The sequence below is a fragment of the Seriola lalandi genome, unplaced genomic scaffold (assembly GCF_002814215.2).
Source record: "Seriola lalandi dorsalis isolate HSWRI2012SDOR001 ecotype SW California unplaced genomic scaffold, Sedor1 jcf7180002053745, whole genome shotgun sequence".
NCBI classification, from domain to species: domain Eukaryota; kingdom Metazoa; phylum Chordata; class Actinopteri; order Carangiformes; family Carangidae; genus Seriola; species Seriola lalandi.
Window position 1 is genome coordinate 4,983 of NW_019524298.1, and position 17,690 is coordinate 22,672.

A 17,690-nucleotide genomic window follows, 5' to 3' on the forward strand; every position below is an offset into this window, starting at 1 on the left:
AGGGATGTGACATTGTTTTATATCAGAGTCTTTTATATCAAGACATTTCTCAAAACCAGAATCTGATCTGATCTGACTTTTGAACACTGGAAATAAATCATGTACTCATCCCGGCAGTAGCCCCCGTGGCACTCAAAATTTCCCTGGAATTTTCTAGTTGTTATTGTTATTATCTACTTGATAATTAGCCTCACTAAGCATTATATATTTTCCTCTTCCTCCTGAGCTGCTGCCGTGGACAGAAAAAGTGAGTACGAGCTTCTGACTGGAAGGAAACAGTGATCTAGAATAGACTAATATAAAAACAGAGGAAGTAATATTAGCTACACAGCGTGTGCTACACCTGTTTATACGTATAATATCAGTGTAATAATTCATTAACATTTAATTTGTCTCTCACTAACCATTATTTATTGTTCTTCATTTTTACCACCTGAGCTGCTGCCGTAAACTGTGAATGAAAGAGGTGAGTAAGAGGTATACTAGCTAAATGCCTGTTTATTAATTTAAATATAATGTCACTTATTTAGCAGTTCAAGGACTATTTGTCTTACTAACCATTATTTCTTTCTCTGTCCTACTCCTCCTACTCTGACACTTGAGCTGCTGTTTACTGAGGACAGAAAAGGTGAGTATGAGCTTCTGACTTAAAGAAAATGAGCTACAATATAACATAATGTAGAGACAGTAATGTATACTAATGTTTATACTAGCGGCATGCCCGTTTATATAGTTTAAACCAGTTTAGTGCTGTAGACTTAATACCAACCCACTGTTTGAGATGAGTTAAAGGACGCCATGATCCAGAGTGTTGAAGGCAGAACTAGGATCTATTAAAACCAAGATGGCATTTTCCCAGAGTCAACAGAGAGTAACTTGTAACCTTGTCATGTCCTGTGAAGGGCTGTGAAGTCAGGCTGAAATGGATTGAGGTTCTCATTAGTATTCAGGATACCATTGACCAATACTTATTTAAACATTTAGCACGGAGGTTGTGATTTTTTAGCAAAGGCATGTTTAAAACATGCAAGGACAGCGCCATACTAACTAGCATGCTAGGTGGAGAAAACCCAGACAATAAATACATATTTATCAATGCGTGTGGCTCAATCGGGAATGATTTGCTTTTCTTTACCTTCTCTACTTTTCTAAGCAATTTGAGTAACCATGGCAACATAAATAGTGATGAAAGGCGAAAACTTTTCCATAGAGAATGAATGGGGAGACGTCTTCGAAACAACCAACTTTGGAGCTGCTGCGTCATACTTCAACGTAGAAAAATGGTTGAAAAGTTAAACGGGTCACAAGACTTGAGACTCTTTTGGGTTAAATCTGTATTTTTCAACAAATCAGTGAAAGACACCTCAAACTTTGGTTTTGTTTTTATTGACAATTTGACATCATGACAAATTAAATACAAAGCTGAACAGAGCATGGCAGCGGTCAGACAGTCAGACTGAAGCTCAACAATCACACCAAAGAAAAAAATACCAGATGACAGACAGAAAGTAACGACGATGCCCCGAAACACTCACAGAGGCATGATGGGAAAGTTGTAAGTGCTAAATGCACTTCTCTGAAACCAACATCTGATTAGAGAACACTTTTATTTCTCAGTTTAAGATGTTAACCGTTCAACGTGGCTTAAAGAAGTTGTTTAAATCAGGACGAGTGCGTTTCTGAATTTTTGTTCTGGTTTTGGTTCATTTCAGAGACCAGAGCCGGCCCTGGTTTTTGTTAATGCCTTAAGACCAGGACTGTGAATCAGCAGCAGAATTAACATGGATTCAGTCGAAAGACAGTTATATTTCAGTAACGACTGTGGTATTTTTGAGTTGATCCAGAAACTTTTTTTTCTCGTCCAGTTTGTTTCCTCAACAGATTTAAATGTACAGAGGCTTGAATCTGCCAGGAAAAGACAAAAATACATGAAATATTTGGATGGAAATAAATATTATAAATCTAAATTTTAAGTTATTGGGTCAAAATTTTGAGACACCGAGTCATAAATATGAGATAATGAACCAACTGTTTAACTTATAAATATAATTCTGAGATATTAAGTCAGAAATGATCAGATAAGTTATATATAGGATAATAAATCAACATTTTCACTTAAGATGAAATTTTCAGATATAAATACAGATAAATCAAAAATAATTCTTGTATATTGAGTGCAGATTATATTAAGCATATATATTAATATTATGTTAAAATTCTGACTAAGTATTAAAGAATAATAAGATAGATAAATTAAAAATCTTGATGAACACTCAAAATTTTAAGTCATTAATACATCAACATTTTGACTTAAGACAAAATTACACTCTGATTCTGAGTCATAAATATATAAATAAAAATGTGTTTTCAATAAAGAATTAAGTCACAAATCTAATTTAAATGAGCTCATTAGGATGAAATAAGAGAAAACTTTATCTGAAATTAAATCATAACTACAGTCAAAATGTTTAATCAGAAAGTCCAGATATGAGAAAATCTCGGTTATTACAGCAGGATAGAAATTCTACTTATATTTCTATTAAAAAATATTTAGTTCAAAAGAACTATTCTTGTATCATTTCTTTTATCCGTTTATTTTCCAGGCAGGTTCGAGCTTCCACACAGATCAAAGTTCTGCTCAGTCATAAGCTCTGCAGTCAACAAATGTGACCAGCTGTCAAACCTGTGAGAACAGACGAGCACTGACAGGAGGCAGTGAACACATCATCAGATTTCTGTCCTGACTCGGGCTGTGATCACAAATTTGTCATTTCAATCTTTTTTTCCCTGTATTTTATTTTAGAAATGTTTTTGAGCAGCTGTGACATTTAGTTTTAGATTGTATTGTTGTTTCTGTAGAAAAATGTTTTTATACAAGGTTTACAAAAAAGTGTTGCTCTAATGTCAGAATGAAAAAGGTTCATGTTGGCACCAACATAAAAGATTACCTGCTGTAATTAAACACGTTTTAATGAAACACAGTTTAAGTAAAACAACAAAATGTCACATTAGATTTTGGTTTATTTATTTTCACGTAACTTTTTATTTCACAGGTAAATTACTAATTAACAACTTCAAAGAAGTAAGATTTAATTTGGTTCTAATTTTAGCGAAAGTTCAGCCTTAAGTTCCAATTAAGTGTCAGCAGGAGAGAAATCTAAAATTCAAACTACAACTAAAGAAGGAAAAAAGTGACAACATCTGAGCTTTGACAAAAAAACTCAGGTGTTCACACGATACACTGTCCTTCTGATCCACTGCAGCCTGCTCATCAGTTGTTGAGAAATGTTGGATTTGACACCGTCTCTAGAAAAATTGTGGATAAAGGTAAAGCCATTTGCTGCCTTACAGTCCCGTTACCACGGTTACAAATCTGAAGTGTAAGAGTCTGACCATGAACAGGGGCTGAAACGTTCCCGGTCTCACTCCAGAAATATATACAGATTCTGTTTCCAGTAATAAATGAATAATGGGTTTAAAAAGGAGCTTCCTCTATAACTGGAGCCAGATATCAACAGTTATCAAAATGAAAAACTTTATTGAACTTCAGAGCTTATTTTCTGCATCAATGGAAACAAAATCAGTGGAGGGAGTTTTGTATGGTTGGTCTCTGCTGACGTCCTGGTTTAAAGTTTAGTTTCATCTGCAGTGAAGCTGATTACTGGGAAATTATCAAGTTCCTCAGAGGGGGTCACATAACAACAACAGGAACTTTTTAATGTTAATTGTGGTGGATCATTCACAGAGGATGGAAAAATTTAAGTCAAAATCATGAAATATAGAAGTGGAATTTGGAGAAAACCTGATTTTCTTTTACTTTTGTAAATGCACTTTCAGGGTTAAAAAGCTCCATAAATTCAAGTTTTCATAAAAGAGAAGAATTACAGAAGACTGTCCGACTCTTCTAAAACATGTAAAATGACTCTGATCCATTATTATTTTCCACTGGTGTGAAAACAAGCAGGAAAAATTAATGCAGAAACGTGGCTTCAGCTGGTGAAACTGGTTTCATCAGAAAAAACTGCTCATGTCATTCTGGTCAATAAAAGAGATTACAGATCAAATAAACAGGTTTTCACCAATTTTCCTTCATCATCGCTTGGCGCCATTGTCAATGTCAACAATTGTGACTTATCACTTCATTAACGGTTAATAAATCATTTATCTAAGCTTTATAGATCAGCTATAAACCATCAATAAGAAAAACCTTTGGGTTGTCAGTTGTGGCTGCTGTTCGTTCTCCAGCAAGAATTTTTCTGCATCTTTTCTTCAGGTAAAACGTTCAAATGAATCATTTAACCTCTGACCTTCTGCAAAAAGCCAAAGATAATCGGAGACAAAATCCGTTTTTTAACCACTGATCGGTATTTAAATCCACACACCTCTTGGATTTTTAAAAAGACCTTTAATTAATGACTGAACTTTTGTAACTGCAGATGACTGGTTCGCTTCTACTGATGGCTAATTAGAAAGTTTAATTTTTGTAATTAATCAAATGAGTAAACCAGAGCTGATCTCATTATGTTGTTGTCTATAAGCACTAAAACAACTGCGAAAAAAGCAAAATATTTTAGATTTTCTTTTTGTTGAACTGTTTCAGCTCCACACGCTCCATAAATGTATCTTATATATGATTTATAACTGATCAATTTAACATCCGTAAATGATTTTATTGACTGTTAATAAAGACATTAGTTATGTGTTACAAACCCTTTATAAAGACTGTTACAGTTGTACCTGTGTGTTCTACCAGACTTCATCTTCACTTCTTACAAATTTACAAACGTTCCCAAACTGTCACCTGTGGAACAAAGCACTGGGGTTTGGCATCGAGCTGACTGTGTGTGTGTGTGTGTGTGTGTGTGTGTGTGTGTGTCTGTGTGTGTCTGTGTGTGTGTCTGTGTCTGTGTGTGTTACAGATGATGAAGATGATGAAGAGTCTATAGGAGGATACAGTCTGAGTCCTTGTCTCTCCTCCTGGCTTGCTGTGACCCCTGACCTCTGACCTGCAAACAGGAAGCCAACATGAGTCACCATGTGTTTAAAGGAACAGACCGCTGATTTATCTCAGTGGTTACCAAGGTCTACAAGGTTTGTTCAGTTTTAGATATTATATGTTTAAAAGATGGCGATGTTTACATTTACTACAGGGTTCACAGATTTCAAACATAAGCAGAAGCAAAAGATATAAAATAATTGTTTTAAAAACACTGCAGAATGTGAAGTTATGCAACAGGGGAGGAAAACAAGAGGTGAGTCACTGAGTGAGCTGCTGGCTATAACCTGAGCCTGTATCTGTTTCCATGTAGTCAAACTGTCTCATTAACAGCAGCTGAATCAGCTGTGATCAGCTCCTGTTTGCACTGTATCATGGACGTACAGACAGCTGTCACTGGATCACTGCGATACTGAAGAAAACTTAGAAACAGGAGGATTCTGAATGAAGTTCTGCTGCCTCTTAGATCATTTTCCAGGACATTTTCAGTGACATAATGAAGCAAGGTCAGATGATCACATCCTCAACTAACAAGTTCCTCTCTGTGGAGTCTCCTTTAAAACACACGTGTTAATCTATCTGAAAGAACCTCAACCCTGGAACCGTTCTGTTACAGCGACGGCTTTAACAGTTTATTCATACAGTGACTGGATTCACTTCCAATTCATTCAAACTTGATGTTTTGAAGAAGTGACAGTGACAGTACAAAAGCTACATCATGAACACAGTTCATTTTCATGCTTTATGAATTCAGATCGACAAGCATTAAAAATTAGGTAAAGATGTTTTAAGGCAACACTTCAGGTTAATTCAGGAAGCCCATGCTGCCTAAGAAACAAGACTCCAGCTGTGAGTCTCTGTTACCTGCTGTGCTGCCTGCACTGATCCCTGCTGCTGCTGCTGTTGCTGTTGTTGCTGGAGTTGCTGCTGTTGCTGGTATTCCTCCTGCTGGAGCTGACGGGCCAACTCCAGGTCACTGAGGGGCCCCGGGGCCCCGCCCTGCTGCTGCTGCAGGGACACCGCCACCAGGTAGTCCTAACACCAAACACAAGATCAGTCAGTGACTGGTTAAACTAGCTCTGTCACAGCACCACCTGGTCCGTCCGTCTGTCTGTCTCACCTGGTCAATCTGTCTCTGCTGGTCCTGGGCCGTGGGGGGCAGGGTGGAGGTGGGCGGAGCTCTCTGATGACACAGTCTGAAGTCAGAGTCACAGAAGTTCCCATCGCCCTCGACGTTATGAAGAGACTCCCAGACCAGACCCTCCTCCTGCAGGAAACCCTGATCTGTCACCAGCAGGTACAGGTGACCCTGAGAGAGAGGAGAAAACTTTATTAACAACAGGTATTTATTACAAGCAGCCAGTAAGTTTGTGTCTGTCCACACTAAACGCCTTCAGCTACCAGTTGGAACACAGTTCACCTGACCCACAGTTAGCCTCCTTCTGTGTGTGTGTGTGTGTGTGTGTGTGTGTGTGTGTGTGTGTGTCCACCTTGTGTTTGATCATGGTACTGAAGTGGTTGTTCCTGAAGAACACGGAGATCTCTCCCTCTTTGGCCGTCGTGTTGAGTTCACACAGACCGTGATACGACAACTGAGTCGCTGTCGACTCCAGAAACTGCTCTGCTACAAGACCTGGAGAAAACACACACACATCATGTAGAGACACCACACACACATACACACAGATATGTACACACACAGTGAGAGCTGTTGGTTCACAAACAGGGTGATTCATCAGACCTCTGTGCACAGTCAGTGTCTGCAGAGTGTGCTGTGTGCGTGGTCATGTTTTTATGAGTGTGTTCGTTCGTGTTCAAGTGTGTGTTACCTTCACTGACTCGACTGCTGTCAGCAGAGTGTTTGTAGTCGATGATTTTCTCCACCAGCTGGTTGTAACTCAGTTTCCCCACAGCAGCCACCATCTCTGGACTCTGCGCACACACGCACACACAAACAAACACAAACAAACACACACACACGAAGGATAATGTGGTCACAATCTCTGCTAATGAATCATTAACAACTAATTACCTACAGTACATTTTCCATCCATGTTTATAGACTGACAGAGCTCCACTGGTTTCACTGGTTCGTGTTCATCAGTCACAGTAAACATCAGTGTGTTTGTTCTGTTACTCTCATATTCACACAGGTTCACTTACACAACCCGATCACTGCTGTAGAATCATAAACACAACCACAGAACAAGTTTCAGACAGATGGAGGCTCGTTATTCACAAATTCTGTTCACATTCTGACTTTTTCTTCACGAGCTGAACCAAACAGCTCTGACTGCCTCATACTAACAAGTGCTGTTAATGTTATATCTGAACCCGATCTGATTAAAACACTGTGTGAGTCTCACTGTGTCCCTGGGCGACATGTTCCCTCATCACCATGAACACACACACTGTAGTTTATTCTGACTCAGTCACACACACACACACACACACACACACACACACACACACACACACACACACACACACACACACACAGTCCTGCTGCCACAAATTCTCGCTACAGCACCAAACATGGATTAATCCGCCACTGAAAACAGTCCCCAACAAATGCTTTATATGTTTCCTCCTGTTTGTCTGATAAAAGATACAGTTAGCAGCTGTACACTAAACTATATATTTGTGAGGAGTTTTCTTGAGATCTACATCTTCAGTAGGAACCAATGAGCTCAGAGCTGAGAGACAGAGGAGGGAAGGTGTTGAGAGACGGACTCACACATTGTCGGATTGAGTCTGAACATGAGATTTGATATTTCCATCTCATGCTCCGTCATAGATACATACACAAACAGGGGAAACACACACACAAGCTGAGTGTTACCTGTGGGTCGACCAACCAGCCGTGGTACAGTGGGATGTCCAGCAGGTCGAACACGATGCACTCAGGTGTGTATTCAAAGTCTGTGACTCCAGTGAAACGTACGTTAACATCCAGACCTGTGGAGAGCTTAGGGAGGACCGCCATGGCATCACTCATGTTCTGAAGACACACACACACACACAGACACAGACACACAGACACACACACACAGACACACACACACACACACACACACACACACACGTCAGTCATAGCTCCACAGTTAGTCTTTTGTTCAGTCAGTGTTCATGTTCGACAAACTAATCTCAACTCAAGCTCCTCTGTAGTGAGTTACTTCACTGATGAAGACTATCTGATGCAGTCGAAAGCTCTGGAAAAAGCAGGTAAGGGACTTAAGGACTTAAGGGATTATTCTGTCAAACTACGACTTACAAGGTCAAAGATAAATTTTCATGTTGCCGTTTGTCTCAGCAGATATGTGTGTGTGTGTGTGCGTGCGTGCGTGCGTGCGTGCGTGCGTGCGTGCGTGCGTGCGTGCGTGCGTGCGTGTACCTGTTGGAAGTTGAGCTCCATCCCATCAGCTTTCTCTCTGGGTGTGACAGACAACACACACTCTCCTACAGAACAAACACACACATCACTGCATCACTTTGTTGTTATCATGTGATAAACATCAGACAGTAACAGCTGACTGCTCCTTTTCCATAGCAACACCCGAGCAGGTAAATTACAACAATAAAGTTCATAATAAATAAAACATAAAATCAACACATGCAGCAACAGACACTAAAGGTAGCCCAGACTGTAGTCTGTGGATATTAAAATGTCCGTTTGTGTTTTTGAGAGGGTTGACACTGAGGACACAGAAAACCTGTGATCCGGCACATAACAACAACTGAAGAGTTCAGAAATGTTTTTTGGAGCAAGAGCTTGTTAAAAACAATCCTATAATTAACAGGTGGTCAATGAAGGAAGGTGAAGATAGGAGTGATGTCATTGCGTTTTGTTGAATTTCATGGTTTCTACGTGTTGAACCAGCTGCAGAGGGAAAGAGATGGAGCTACAAAGGCTTGTCGGCCTGTCCGAGTCAGGATTTCTCACTGATGCTCTGACTCCAGGTGTTGGGGGAACCATCGTTGGTATATCAATTTATCAGAGGCTTGTTGCATCATGCTATTACTGATGATGACGTCACTAGAGGCGAGTCAGACAGGTGAGAGTTTTGCTTTAAATACTGAGCCTTTATTCACACTCACTGAGAGCAGAGCAGTCCACCCTCAAAACCCTCTGACAGGTAAACTCAGCAGCTGATTGGCTGACACCTCTGTGTGCATGAGATCTTACCCAGGTGAGCCATCAGGTCCTCGGTGGTGACCACTTCAGTCTGAGCAGGAAGCTTTGCCTGAACGAACACACACACACACACACACACACACACACACACACACACACACACACGCACACACACACACACACACACACGCACACACACGCACACACAATGAGTACAAATGATGCTAAGGTTTAACAAATAAAGAACAGGATTAAAAGGGTCAGCTCACTTAAATTAGTCATCAGTCATGTGACCACACTGACGTGTACACAGTCTTGGTTTACCTGCAGACTCAGAGCAGGGCTGTTTGGTTCTTCAGAGCTGGTTAAACATTTATCTGGAGCTGTTGTCATAGCAACAAAGTTGGGATCTGGAGCTGGATCAGGACCATGGGTTTTTTACAGGGAGCCACATACAAATGATTTTCTACCTTTATTTATATATTAACTTTATTTAACCAGGTTTTTTTTCTTTCTTTGAATCATAAACAGCTCCCAGTGTAACACAGGTGTGGACAGTAAACAGAGGATCAGAGGCTCGGCAGGTCTGACTATTGCAGTTCGTCCTTCAGACTCAGACCAGAGTCTCTGCCCCCTCACAAAGACACGGATCCAGTATGAAGACTCATATAAACTACATATTAACTGTGTGTCATGGTAGCAGGTGATGTGTCCCCCTGCAGACGCTTTAGGCTTTGTCCTGCTGGATGTCTGTGCCTGTTACAGACCAGATCCTGTTATTTCACCAGGGTTAAAATGTCAAGAACCATGAGTTAAATTACAGTGAAGACACGCGCCACCCCTGCCCACCCCCTCCTTTTCATGTTCATTCTGACTGTATGGGGCTTTAGTCAATAATCACAGTGTAATTAAAGAGACTCAGTGTTGATGATGAAGCTCCTGGTGAGTCATCCAGATCTGAGGCCAAACTTAAAATACTTAGAGAGTGGAGAAATAAACCTGATTAGAGATACGAGTGTGTGTGTGTGTGTGTGTGTGTTTTACCTTCCAGCGCAGGAAGAGTGTGTTCATGATGGCCAGCAGGGGGCAGGGTCCGTTCTCGCTCTGAGTAATGATGGGGGTCTTCTTCTCCTTCCAGGTGATCCACTTCACCAGGTAGTACGCGGGCATGGACGGCCTGGGCTCCACAGCTGCAGCAGCTGTGGAGGACGAGGCAGCGGCAGCGGCAGCAGGAAGAACTGCTGCTGCAGCAGCGACAGCGCCCCCTGTGGACAAGATGACGACTACAGTCACACACAGACTTCAACTGTTTCCACAGCTGGTTTTTCCCGGTTCTGATGTGTTGATGGTTAAAATCCCTGTTCACTATGATTTCTACTTTACTTTACTTTTACATCATATTTCTATAATACTGTACAGTGTGTACATTGTTAAATATATTTTACATATTCATATTACAGTGTTTATGTGAATTATTATTCAAATCTCACCTGCATATTAATATATATTTCTTAATCTCAACTCTATTTGATTTTATCTTGTTTTAGATTCTTATTAAAAGAGCTCTTTGTTTTTTCTTCACCTGCCTCTGTGCTGCTGTAACATGCATTTTTCAGCAATCAATTTACTCCACAGAACAAGAACAAAACAAACTCTTCAGCCCAGAGTCTTTTCATCTTCCTCCGTATGAGTTCTCACTGTTTCAAACACTGACTCGAGCAGCACAGTGTTTTCTGTTTCTCCATCCTGTAATTTCCTCTAATCTCACTGAACCACTCTATTCCTGTGATTCACCTCTGTGAAGGCTCACCTCGCCCTGTTCACCCTGTCACTGTTTTCTGCTTGAACTAAATCAGACTAAAGCCTGTAAATGAGGAATGAGTCACTGGAGCTGATGAGGACAAGTCACAGCGGAGTTACAGACAGAGCTGGAGACGCTCTGTTATTTTTACTCAACACACAAACTCCTGTTACATAGGGAAGAGTGTCGTGGCTTTACTCTGCCTCAGAGTTTGGTATAAAACAGACAAACACAGAATAAGAAGGCCATTGTTGTTCTGGTGGGGGGAAGTCACTCTCACTTTTACAACATCCGTGTAAAAGTGAGAGCTGGCATTGTGGGACAGATGCCAGCTGTTGTGTTACACCTCTGACTTCTGAACGTCAACATGCTCTAAACTCACAAACTGGGGCGGCATCATATCGACTTTGTTTGGTTCAGTGTAAACAAGTAAAGGCATCATAATGAAGGGTCTTGACAGTAACATACTGGGATCTCTGTGTAAAAAAACGCTACAGTGACATATTTTATTTCAGCCTGAAAAAAGAAAAAAAAACAAACATGTTTTTCATGTGTAAGATGCATCTTACGCAGAGGATGACAAACTTCTGTTTTATTTATCTTCATAACATCAACAGGGCTGATGTGTCAGTGAGACGATCAGAAGTGGATATTTATGGATATTAGAGATTGAAATAGAAGTTACTTCTATTCAGTTAATCAAGAAAAACCATCTACATGACATTAATTTAACAGTTTGTTACTTCAGTCATTTTTCCATGAAAAAAAGAAACTGACAAATTCTCTTTATGTCTCAAAAACCACCTGTCCATGTACGTGAACTTCATGTAACAGCGGACTCAGATTACAGTAAGTCTTGTTTGTCAAGTGAGGCCATCTTTGCTGCAGCCGCAGTGAACAATCTGTGAGTAACATTGACATCACTGCTGAGTGTGTGTTTCTGTGTGTCAACATGTCAGCACATCACTCTATAGTTCTGCTTCCTCCTTTTACATCAAACGTCCTGAAGACAAACTGAACCAACACATAAAACACCGGCATCACACACACAAATCCTGAGTGTGTGTAGCCAGCAGAGTGTGTGTGTGTGTGTGTGTGTGTGTGTGTGTGTGTGTGTGTGTGTGTGTGTGTGTGTGTAGCCAGCAGAGTGTGTGTGTGTGTGTGTGTGTGTAACTAACAGTTCACATGAATTTCTCCAAGGGGATAAATAAAGTATATATATCTACCAAATAGTTGTTTCCATTACTGATTTACCTGCTGTTTTTTTGTGGGAATAAAAACCTGACACCAGCTCTGTCATAATTTTTTTTCTTCTTCAACACCTCAGCATGAACAACGCTGCGTTACAAGATCAAATCTGGTTAAAAATAACATTGGTGGACGTCTCACCTGCAGCTTCTTGCGTCTCATCGCCCTTCAGACTGGGGACCTCGGTGGACAGAGAGCAGCCTTCAGCGCCCAGAGCAGAGTAGGACGAGGACAGGCCGTCATCCACGTCCAGGGAGTTTCCTGTGGCCGTGACCCCGTCTGACAGCTCCAGACTGGGGATGGAGAAGGACGCCGAGTCTGTGGACTCCCGCTGGTCCTCTGAACCGCCTGCCGTGGCTACCGATGAGCTGTCCTCCAGGTCCAGCTCCAGACCTACAGACACAGGACCAGGGACAGATTAGAGAGCAGAGCTCCCTGATGTCCTGAGGACACCAGTAAAACCTTTCATTGACAGATGAACTAGTGAAGATCACAGTCAATGGTCATATCTGAACACTGTGTTAATAAGCAGAGTCTCTGCCTTCTCTCACACTCTGGCCTGCAGCCAATCACATCCCACAACAACAAAGGCTGATTGAAGGCGTCTCCTGTTTCCCTGCTCCAGTCTCCACTTCCTGAATGTTAACCAGCTGGGACACAGCAAAGCCTCTGAACCAACATCTCTAACAGAAACTGAACACCAACACCTTTTTTAAGCTGTATGTACAGTCACTGTGTTAGACCATCAGTTCAATTCCTCCCCCTTCCTCCCTCCCTTTGAAGAATGGATCGGATTATAAAATTATTTCATATCAAAATTTAGATTGTCTGAGACATTTCAATGACCGGTGATGATTCACAGTATGTGACTACACCAGGGTCCTCCTGTAAGAGAAACTGCCATCTGTGTCAGAGTCCCTGTAAACTTTGGTCATGTTAGCTGTTTTTATCACTGACATAAATAAGTCTGTCAGGTTTTGCAGTCTGGTCAGGTTATGAGGTCATTGTTACCATCGCTGGTGTCAGCAGGTTCACCAGGTTACCTCTTTAACATCACATAAATGTCATTTAATATCTGATTCACCATCACACTGCCTTAACTGTGAGAGATATGAAGAAAACCAGCATTTCTTCACATTTTTGTCAGTATTTCCAGACATGTTCTTCATATTATAATCAGCTGATCATTAAACTTGATCTCAACCTGGAGTGAGCAGTCAACAGGAAGTTGATGAATGGATGAATTAACCAGTTTTAAAAAAAAAAAAAAAGATTTTTTTTTTTCCATTTTACTAATTCATATCAACAGCCACATTTTAACATCTTTTCTTCATCTGTGGAAACAGAACTAAAGGTTTGATAAAAAGACAGTTTGAGCTGTGAGACATTAAAACAACAGTTACATCATAACTCTGGTGCTATGAATTCTGGGCGATAGCTGCATGTACACGTATGTCTACTCATCACCACTGCTGAAACATGCAAGTTTACAGTCAGACAGACAGGTTTACTCTGGACCTGGTCTCTCCTCACCTGGGTCTCCTGCTCTGTTCTGTCTTCCCTCAGTCCCAATGTGTCTGAGCAAAGCGGACACAGATTCTTCTTCTGTGGTGACCGTGGTTACAGTCCCGTTTTCAGACGACACCAATGAGGACTCCTGTGGTGTGGGCGTGGCCTCCTCTTTGCTGGGTAGAGGACTGTCGGCATCCCCGTTGCTGCTCGGGACCTTGGCTCCGGTGTCCGACCCCAACGTTCGGCCCGACCCCTCTGTCACCGTGGTTACTATCAGTTCCTTGGAGACGGTTTCTGTGGTGAGAGTGGGTTCGATCAGCAGTTCTGCAGCTGCCGGTTCCGAGCTGGACTCGGCCATCGTCAGATGATCGACTGGTTAGCTCTGGAGAAACAAGGTCCGCCGCTTCACAGAGAAAACACCAGGTCCTCATGTACACAAAGACAAAGTGTAGGAGCTGAGACCTTCATCAGAGACAGCCTCAGTGTCAGGACGTTTGTTCTGGTCACAAGTTCACAGGCTTCACAGACGCTGTTTTAAGATGAAGGTGTGACGGAGGAGCTGACAGTGAGCAGCTGAAGCTTTAACATGGCCCTCGGGAGACTCCTATGTGCTGACCACCAGCTCAGAGTTACACAAAACAAACACAGGTCAAATCCTTATGAACAAACAGATATTGAAGGTAGAAAATATGAAGAGAAAGAGCCTGTTTGTGGCTGTAAACGTGACTGTCAGATAAAGTGTGGGGATTATTTCCGTTTGTCGTCGAAACAGTCCCAGACGTCCTGCCACACCTGGGGAGGAGGAGACAAGAGGGATCAAACATTAAAGATGCTGCTGGACAGTAAATCTCATCACCAGCTGACACCACACAGGATGTAGAGCAGCGGTGTTTGATATTTGTGCTTCAAAAAATGAATGAAATTATTGATCGATTATTAAAATGGCAATCAACTAATCGTAATGGAATAAAATACCTGTTTAACCATCACACCAGTCACAGAATTGTGGACAGCAAACAATAAGACAAAATAAGTAGTTCAAGAATTTATTTTCCAGTTGGATACAACAAAAACGCTTGGTAATATAACTGTTAATGGCTGTTAAATTTTCATGTCTGAAAGTCAAAAACCACAGAGACACAACGATCGCATCGTGTTGCCACATTGCATCATTTATAGTGATTTTTATGTCTTTCAGTCTGGGGGTCCTATATAGAAGGTGAAGGGGACCTTTTACTTGTCTGTGCCCAGGGGCTCATTGTCTCACAGTCTGCCCATGCCTGGACTCAGATAAACGACAGGAAATCAAACCACTGAAAGAATAAACCCTTAATTTGTCAATTTATGTTGAAATCAACACATTCTGAGTAGAGGAGCCTCCTCACATCTGTCTCCCAACAGTTGGAGCCATCACTGTCACAGAAGGAGAGAAAAACATTATTATCTGTAAGTAGTAAAACTGAGGGATACAGACCTGAGCAGCAGAGGCCGAGATCTCCTGACTTTAAGTTCGAAAACACTGATTCTACATTTCCCATAATGCACTGGAATAATGTCTTTCATTATCACCTGCCTGGTGAACAGCTTCATATTTCAAAGTTTGTCTCCAAGCCTGATGACACCACTGGGACATTAATATGATTTCAACGGACAGTTCAACTGTACATAGCTACAGTTAAAATGAAATGTCATGTCTTCTGACACTGACAACAAGTCAGACAAAACAGGTGAAACAGGTTAGAGCCTCATGGTGGTACCTACACATTCACTTCACATAGGATAAGGAGCACCTCTGCTAACAAAAACATCATTAATGTAATAAAACCTTCACTCTGAGAAGACAGGGCAGAGTTTACAACAGTAAACCCAGTTGTCATCTACCAACTAAACAGATCCCAGATTAACACCTGTCTGTGCCACCTTGGCTAAAACCCTGTGACTCACCTGTAAAAACCCATCACATTAACTGATCTCATGCAGAAGGTCATGAAACTTCAGTACAGATCAATACTCAGGTCCAAACCTTTCTGATACACCTACTGGTGTTTGTGTAGCACCAACAGTGAGCTCAACAGTGTGCAGGAGTTTTTCACTTTTAATCAAGTTAAGGCACACCTGCTGCACACCCAGGTGTTATTTTACATCTGTTTACATTTGCTTGGTTTTCGCTTTTCGATTAATGTTTGTTTCTTTAAATTGTGGTCATGTTGTGTCTTTTCTGTAACTTTCAACAAGTAATTTCATAAACAGGCTTTGGTTCAGGACCCCTGAGGCCACGTAGGCCTGCTCAGTGATCCATGTCAGGTACATCAGGACTGACTGCGGTCCTCCAGTTACATACTGGGTGTTGATGCTGTACAGGTGACCTTGCCAAACCTGATATTTTCCTGAGCTGACGCCACAGTTCGGATCTTTATCTATTATTGTGGGAGTACAGCAGGGAGTAGAAGTGTGAACATGTGGCTGTCAGTTCATCAGAATGTGTGGCTGAGGAGGAGGAGAGTGATTCAGTCCCCGAGGACAGTCAGTACTCAACCAAACAAGTGCTGAAGTTTCCCGTAACGTTGCTCAGTCAAATAACAAACCACCACTTCACCGTGAAACTACACACTGTAACTGTCTGTACTTACTGCGGATGGTGGTCTCCGGCCTGTCGCACCAGCTCAGCAGAAACCGGACAGAAACCCTGAAACCTGCGACTCACGGCTCCGCGTTAAGCTGCTTTCTGCTACAGGAGCTAGCCAACCCGACGCTAGCTCTCCGAGCTAACTCAGCTAAGTTCGCTGTTGTTCCGCAGAGACACTGAGTCAAGTCCGCCTGGGACCCGGCACTGACCCCGGCATCCACGTCACAACAAACATCCGGCTAAATAAGATGCTGGTTACTGACACGGGGTGCGGACGTCTGATCCGTGCTAACTGTGGCGGGTGAACGGGCGTGCTAGCTGTTTACATTCCTCTCCGCTCACAGGCCCCGCCCACCGCAGGGCACAAACAGCACCCCCTGACGTCACATCCGCCCATCTTTAAAAGGCAGTTAGCCGTTAGCCATCGCTGAAGTTTTTTCTGTTTTTTTTTTTTTAATTTTTATTACTGATGAAACAGAAGCACTCTGTACTCTGACAGTCCAAACTGTAGATGTAGTAAAAACAAACACAAGAAGACTTTGGACTTGACAATGCGGTCACTACGATGTTCGTTCCCACGATTGCTTAAATAAAGTTTGCTAGCACACGGCCAGCCCCACTGTGTTCGATAATGACCATGCATAACTCCATTTAAAAATGTGAATTACATTAATTTACTTACCAGCACAATTACACACACTAATTAACATTTCCACCTCTTCGTTAGGAGACACTTCTAAATCCAGCGAACATAGTATCCGAACAGTGTGTGTTTGAAATAAAGATCTACTTTTTACAACGTCTAGTCAGTGCGGCTCGGCTCGCCGCTGGCCGACAGCTGGAGTTAGAAAAAGAGAACCACTAGTTTAAGAAAGTAAAGTAGTTTTAACCACAATTCACCCGGGCATACCCAACAATCACAGCAACAAAACCGAGTAGTAATTTGAATGGTGTTTGGCGTCGGTTCAGGACAATTATATCAGGTGCAGCACTTGGCTTTACTTTACACACTGTTTTATGTACCTGTCTTTCCAGACTTCTTCTGTTTGGTTTAGTTAATAGCTTCATATGAGGAGAACACAGCCACGTCAGAAGCACGCTTCAAATACGTTGGACAAAACTTTTACCTTCCACCTTTTCACTCCGTGTACCTTCTGACACAGCCAGGTGTGTTGGATTTATTTAACAGAGTAGCTCTGACGGGTGGTGCGGTTAGGGCTTATAAACTGCCCTCTACGGGCTAAACACGGTTAACAAATGTAAGTCAATGATGTTAAGACTCTGGACGTCATAAGCCGAGATGGACCGACAGGGGCGGGGTGGTTAGTTGCTGAATGAAAGGATGATTGAAGTGAGTGGTAGTCCCCGCTCA

At 41.8% G+C, this 17,690-nt stretch overlaps 1 protein-coding gene across 2 annotated transcripts; it reads right to left on the reverse strand.

Annotated features, from left to right (window-relative positions):
• Positions 1–1,370: 1,370 nt before the first annotated feature.
• On the reverse strand, positions 1,371–17,484 carry mindy1 (MINDY lysine 48 deubiquitinase 1). 2 transcript variants are annotated; one of them, XM_023401736.2, is made up of 12 exons: positions 17,342–17,484; positions 13,714–14,484; positions 12,322–12,573; positions 10,176–10,396; positions 9,183–9,240; positions 8,391–8,455; positions 7,839–7,997; positions 6,826–6,928; positions 6,487–6,629; positions 6,117–6,305; positions 5,861–6,031; positions 1,371–5,006 (listed from the first exon to the last, which is right to left on the reverse strand). In XM_023401736.2, exons 2-12 carry the CDS (start codon positions 14,048–14,050, stop codon positions 4,941–4,943), a joined length of 1,764 nt encoding a protein of 587 aa, XP_023257504.1. In that variant the 5' UTR covers positions 14,051–14,484; positions 17,342–17,484; the 3' UTR covers positions 1,371–4,940. The 2 variants fall into 2 exon arrangements, with proteins under 2 accessions (XP_023257504.1, XP_023257505.1); XM_023401737.2 differs by lacking the exon at positions 17,342–17,484 and adding an exon at positions 16,323–16,679.
• Positions 17,485–17,690: the final 206 nt, after the last annotated feature.

Excerpts from the sequence above, each read along its gene's own strand:
- mindy1 (XM_023401736.2), bottom strand. The coding sequence starts at position 14,050 with ATGGCCGAGTCCAGCTCGGAACCGGCAGCTGCAGAACTGCTGATCGAA. Across the intron at positions 9,241-10,175 it reads CACTCTTCCTGCGCTGGAAG|GCAAAGCTTCCTGCTCAGAC; the intron begins GTAAAACACACA and ends GTGTTCGTTCAG. Across the intron at positions 8,456-9,182 it reads GGACCTGATGGCTCACCTGG|GAGAGTGTGTGTTGTCTGTC; the intron begins GTAAGATCTCAT and ends TTTGTTCTGTAG.